Source organism: Peromyscus californicus, unplaced genomic scaffold (assembly GCF_007827085.1).
Source record: "Peromyscus californicus insignis strain IS unplaced genomic scaffold, ASM782708v3 Scaffold_7__1_contigs__length_154581171, whole genome shotgun sequence".
NCBI lineage: Eukaryota > Metazoa > Chordata > Mammalia > Rodentia > Cricetidae > Peromyscus > Peromyscus californicus.
Genome location: NW_026294595.1, coordinates 152,622,930 through 152,628,970, shown reverse-complemented (window position 1 = coordinate 152,628,970; position 6,041 = coordinate 152,622,930). Strand labels below are relative to the sequence as shown.

At 60.5% G+C, this 6,041-nt stretch overlaps 1 protein-coding gene across 10 annotated transcripts; it reads left to right on the top strand.

Annotated features, from left to right (window-relative positions):
- Window positions 1-390: 390 nt before the first annotated feature.
- Window positions 391-5,053, top strand: Hrh3 (histamine receptor H3). Of its 10 annotated transcripts, XM_052725139.1 has the most exons (5): window positions 391-970; window positions 1,716-1,860; window positions 1,990-2,156; window positions 3,436-3,839; window positions 3,984-5,053. In XM_052725139.1, the coding sequence occupies exons 1-5, from the start codon at window positions 725-727 to the stop codon at window positions 4,354-4,356; spliced, it is 1,335 nt and encodes a 444-aa protein (XP_052581099.1). In that variant the 5' UTR covers window positions 391-724; the 3' UTR covers window positions 4,357-5,053. The 10 variants fall into 10 exon arrangements, with proteins under 10 accessions (XP_052581099.1, XP_052581097.1, XP_052581098.1 ...); XM_052725137.1 differs by having other exon boundaries at window positions 392-970; window positions 3,436-5,053; XM_052725140.1 differs by lacking the exon at window positions 1,716-1,860 and having other exon boundaries at window positions 393-974.
- Window positions 5,054-6,041: the final 988 nt, after the last annotated feature.

The window sequence follows — 6,041 nt, the reverse complement described above, 5'->3', positions numbered from 1 at the left end:
GAATCCTGGGGCGTAAGCTCCCCAGAGCTGGGGTGCAGTCCTTTCCCCACCCCACCCGGGCCCTGTCCCGGAACCTCACAAGCTCAGGGGCTACGGACAAGGGTTGAGCAGGGATCACCAGTGCCGAGGGCACGAGGATGGACGGATAGCCAAGGGACCAGCTTCTAGGTGCGACCTCAGACAGGGTCCCCAACCCTGTGGTTGGTTAGTGACCCGGCCGGGCTCTCCGCCAGCCGCTGTGAGCACCTGGGCAGGGTCTCTAGTCGGCCGGCGGGCACGCGGCGCTGTCCGTGGTGCTGCCCGCGCCGGGCGGGGCGGAGGCGGGACGGAGGCGGGGCGAGGGCGCCAGCCAATGGCGGGGGCTCTGCGCGGGGCGCGGGGGGCGGCGGGCCGGGCGCGGGGCGCACTCGGCTGCGCGCTAAGCTCCGGGTGCACCGACGCTCCGCGGGCGGCTGGAGCTCGGCTTTGCTCTTGCTGTAGCAGCCGCGCCGCCCGCCCCACTCGACTCAGATTCCGACCCCAGCCCCCTCTGCACCGCCCTCCCGGACTCCAACCCAGGCTCCCATACCCGGCCCCGCGGACCATGCTCCGGGCACCCCCCGGAAAACCGGGCTGGGTGAAGAGCAGGCAAAGACTAGGCTCCCGAGCAGGGGCCCCACCCGGCTGCCCTTCTTTCGGCCCGCACCCTGCCCTGTGTCCCTGAGCGGTGTGAGCCTGCTGGGCCATGGAGCGCGCGCCGCCCGACGGGCTGCTGAACGCGTCGGGCGCTCTGGCCGGTGAGGCGGCGGCCACAGGCGGGGCGCGCAGCTTCTCCGCTGCCTGGACCGCTGTCCTGGCTGCGCTCATGGCGCTGCTCATCGTGGCCACAGTGCTGGGCAACGCTCTGGTCATGCTCGCCTTCGTGGCAGATTCGAGCCTCCGCACCCAGAACAACTTCTTTCTGCTCAACCTCGCCATCTCCGACTTCCTCGTGGGTAAAGCCCCCAGACCCCGTCCGCTGCCAGAGTCCAGGGGCGCGGAGCCCGGGCTGGGCAATGGGGCTTGGCGCTCCGACCTGGGGTGGCTTCTTAGGGTCCGGGCCTGGGGAGGGAACCTCTAGAAACCTTAGGATGGTATGCGCGGGCGAAGTTCCTCGCCTTCCGGGCCACAGGACAGGGCCTGGGTAGGAAGGTCCCCGGGGAGGCTGCCCCAGTCCGCGGGAGCTCAACAAGGCGCAAGGCGCAGCAGCAACCGCGGGTGCAGCGCTGGCTCCTGCGCCGAACCAAACAAAGGCAGCGGCGCCGGACTCAGGCTTCTGTGAGGACGCTGGGGGGAGGGGACATGGAAGGGGGATTTGGGGAGCTGTGCTGGGGAAGGGGACCATGGGGGAAGGCGGGGGTGAGATGAAGGAAATGCTCTGAGGAGCTCGTTCTCACGTGTCCAAGCTCTGCTCCCGACTGGGGGAGGGGGGGCGGGGCACGCGGTGGGGGCCCGGAGCGCCAGACACCTGTTGGGGCTGCGAGCTGCTGCGTCTCCCAGACGCTGGAAGCCGGTTTGGGCGGCGAGAGCGGCTGGCGCGGCTGCAGCCAAGAACCTTTTAAGCCAAGAGAAAAGCTTTCTCGGTTTTTAAGCTGAGAAGGGAGGCGGTCCAACAGCCAGGATAGGGATGGATGATTGGCTCCAGTACCAGACAGCCTGGGAGGACATATACCCTCTTTTCCTCCTTTTGGCCGTAGGTAGGGTTGGCAGAAGCCCAGGTTCTGGGTCCAGAAGTCCTTATGTGGAGGTCCTTCCTCCTGCCTCCAGGTCCAGGAGACATCGGTGGTCTGGAGATTTTGTGGAGGCTGGAGGCTGGCAGTTGCTCAGTTGTGGGGGAACAGGGTAAATAGGATTGTTGGTCCTAGAGAGATGGCTACCCTATGAGGGCCAGGTTATGCCCTCTCTCCATGTGGTCGGTCGGTCTGACCCCAAGTCCTGAGCCATGGTCCCACCACAGCTGCTCTCCTCTAGGTGCCTTCTGCATCCCATTGTATGTACCCTATGTGCTGACGGGCCGCTGGACCTTTGGCCGGGGCCTCTGCAAGCTGTGGCTGGTGGTAGACTATCTGCTGTGTGCCTCCTCAGTCTTCAACATCGTGCTGATCAGCTATGACCGATTCCTGTCAGTCACTCGAGCTGTGAGTTCTGGGATGTGGGAATTAGAGTCTATTCCGTGTGTTGGGGGCACTGGACAGGGAATGGCTGCAGGCGGATGCCTGGTGGGCTTGCTCCCTTTTGACACATAAGTCACTTTCAGTGACCATTAACTGCTGATAGTTTGAGCACGGGACAGGAGGTTAGCTTGGAATCTTGCAGGAAGGGGTGTCAGTGTACAACCTCTATCCTGGGCAGGTCTAGAATCCCTGGAACTGAAAGAGGGTCTTCATCCTTCCCACTTTTCTGCACACGGAGGTGTACGCACATAACCCCAGGAAGGTCGGCCACAGCTCCTAGCTGCACAAGCTCCAGTGGTGTGGAACGGGGCTGCAGCTCTTGCTTCACCTTCTCTCCTTGATGGCTCCCTCACCTCAGGTTTTATCCGGGGGCAGCCTGAGGATCGGCTTGCAAAGAGTACCAGCATGGAGCCCTCTTGAACCTCCCTAGGTCCCTTCAATCCCTTGAACCACTGAGAGAGTGGTGCAATCACAAGGCTACTGTGGTGGGTGCCCAGTATAGAGCTGGCATGTGGCAGGTGTGCCCTAGACCTGTGGTTAGCACAAGTTGCGATGGTTGGTCTTGTGCTTCCCAAGGTGGCTATCAAGGACACGTCTTCCAGCTTTCCCACTGAGGCTCCATAGCGGGATTCTTGCCCCTCCTGTACCCTTGTTTAGTAGTTGCACTTGGAGGTTAGATGCTGTATCTTGGAAAAGACTAAACGGCCCTACCTTCTTACCTTTCCTAGGCATTCTCCTTCTAGAAGAGGAGACAGGGTTCTTAATTCTTGTGTGTGTGTGGGGGGGTGTGTCTCCAGCAGTGGGCCAGCAGTGGTTTACCTCTGTACTCCCAGCTCCAGTACTGGGAGAAAGGAAGTACTGGAGCAGAGACAGGGCAAAGCCCTTTCCCCCTCAGCACAGCTGGCCGCTGAAGATGGCTCTGGCCCTTGAAGCAAGAATCAGAAACAGTTGTGTGTGGCTCCTGGGTGTGGTAAATGCTAATCTGGGTGCTAGTGAGGCAGTAACCAAAGGCAGGACCCCCCGGAGCTTGTAGCTGGTGGGGGATGGTAAAGAGGCAAGATTCTGGTTGGTTGTGGGAGGCGCCAAGGCTCTGGGAGAGTGTCAGCCAGGGGACACAGGCACAGGAGGGTTTATGGAGAGAAGGAACACGGCACCTTGCCCATGGCAGGCCCAGAGGCCCAGAGAGTGTTCTGAGCGTCCAGTCCGATGTTCCTGACCTCTTGGTCTGTGCGTCCTCCCGCAGGTCTCCTACCGGGCCCAGCAGGGGGACACACGAAGGGCAGTGCAGAAGATGGCACTAGTGTGGGTGCTGGCCTTCCTGCTGTACGGGCCTGCCATCCTGAGTTGGGAGTACCTGTCTGGTGGCAGCTCCATCCCCGAGGGCCACTGCTACGCTGAGTTCTTCTACAACTGGTACTTCCTCATCACGGCCTCCACTCTGGAGTTTTTCACGCCTTTCCTCAGTGTTACCTTCTTCAACCTCAGCATCTACCTGAACATCCAGAGGCGCACCCGCCTCCGGCTGGACGGGGCCCGTGAGGCTGGTCCAGAACCCCCACCTGACGCCCAGCCCTCACCACCTCCAGCTCCCCCCAGCTGCTGGGGCTGCTGGCCCAAAGGGCATGGGGAGGCCATGCCACTGCACAGGTACGGGGTGGGCGAGGCAGGCCCTGGTGTGGAGGCTGGGGAGGCTGCTCTCGGGGGTGGCAGTGGTGGGGGCGCTGCTGCCTCACCCACCTCCAGCTCTGGCAGCTCCTCGAGGGGCACTGAGAGGCCACGCTCACTCAAAAGGGGCTCCAAGCCATCAGCGTCTTCAGCATCCCTGGAGAAGCGCATGAAGATGGTGTCCCAGAGCATCACCCAGCGCTTTCGGCTGTCACGGGACAAGAAGGTGGCCAAGTCTCTTGCCATCATTGTGAGCATCTTTGGGCTCTGCTGGGCCCCGTATACACTCCTAATGATCATCCGAGCTGCTTGCCATGGCCACTGCATCCCCGACTACTGGTACGAGACGTCCTTCTGGCTTCTGTGGGCCAACTCAGCCGTCAACCCCGTGCTCTACCCGCTGTGCCACTACAGCTTCCGCAGGGCCTTCACCAAGCTCCTCTGTCCCCAGAAGCTCAAGGTCCAGCCCCATGGCTCCCTGGAGCAGTGCTGGAAGTGAGCAGCTGCTCCACTCTTCTGCGGCTGTACCCTTGTATTTGTTTCATGGGCAGCCCCAGGTGTGGGCCCTGCCTTGTCCATGGCCGCTCTAAACGCCATGATAGCCTCTTAGATCATCAGCCCTGCAGTGGGGCAGCCTGGTAGGCTGGCTAGGGGCCCTCACTGGTGGAACTGGAGCATGCTGGCTGGCTCTGCCGCCACATTCTCCATCACCCCAGAAGAGACAATCCAGGAGTCCCAGGCATGCATCCCACCTCCACAGACAACGCAGTGCCAGTGGGGTCCCCTTTTGCACACTTAGTGGTTGGTGTCCTCTCTAATGCAAATCTTGGTGTGTGCTCCAGGCTCCTGCCCCAGCAGTGTGCCCTGCATGTGCACACAACTGCCGCACACCCACCACACACTGCAACTCTTCCCTCTCCCAGACAATCTGGGGATGATGCTCTTTGCTGCCTTTGTCTCTTGCTTAAGCCCAGAGCCTAGTTCCTTTAACCTTATCCCTTCAACTCTTTGCCCCACCAAGTGTCAAGTGCCCCAGGAACCTTGAAGCCTTGCTCTGCTTTTCCATTCTGGATGTTTTCAAGGAAGATGGAAGAGAAGAAAACACGTCTGTGAACTTGATGTTCCTTGGATGTTTAATCAAGAGAGACAAAATTGCCGAGGAGCTTGGGGCTGGATTGGCAGGTGTGGGCTCCCACGCCCTCCTCCCTCAGTGCTGCAGCTTCCGGCTGAGCCGCCGAGCCAGCTGCTTCTGCCCGCCCCGCCCCCAGGCTGGGGACGCTGGCCCCACTGGCAGGGATGCCTGCTCCGCTGGCCGAAGCCCGCCCTGCCTGCCCCGTCTGTGCAATCAGAACTTGGGGGTGGGTGCATGGGTTGTTGGATAGAGGGGTTCTTGACTGCCCTGGGGGTCCTGAGGCATAGAGGGGAGTCAGCAGAAGAGCAGGCTGGGGATGCCTGGGAGGACCGCTTTGCCTTGTCCTGTGTGCCCACCTCAGGCCTCTGCATGCTTTGCTGTTTTTGTGCCCTGGTGTTGCTGCCTCTGCCAATGTGAAGACACAATAAAGTGTATTTTTTTATTGGTGCTGACTTTTGAGGACTTTGTGGGAGTAGCTATTGTTCAGGGTTCCAATTGGAGGCCCCATGGAGACAAGAATGTGACCTTGGTATTCCAACTGGGGAACTAGGTGGGAGAAAAGTCAGGCTGTCGTCCCAGGGTTTGGTTCCCACAAAGGACTGTTCCCAGAGGTGCCCCATCACAAAACTCAAGGGCCTGTAGGGGCAGAGACCGAGCTTCTGCCCCTTTTCCAGGCGGGTGGCATGGTACTGGACTGGCTCACATGTGCCTTCAGAATCCATCAGTGTAGCCAGTCTGTTCCAAGATAGTTGCTCAGCTTTCTTGACAGAAATCATTCATTGTCATGGCTTTGACCTTACAGGCTGGTAGCCCGGCTGTGTGCTGGCAAGACACAGGCCCCAGGAAGAGCCTTGACCATGCCTCATGCTTCAAGAGAAGCTCAGGAAAGTGGTAGCAAAAGGGCTGGTGGGACCAGAGAGCACTTCTGGGGTCATGAGGACTGCAACTGGCCTTGTGGGGACTGAGAGATGCAGAGGCACCATCCCAGGCAAAGATCTGCATGTGGTTGAAGGTTGGGGAAAGTAGGAAGAAGACAGGATGGAGGGTGAGTG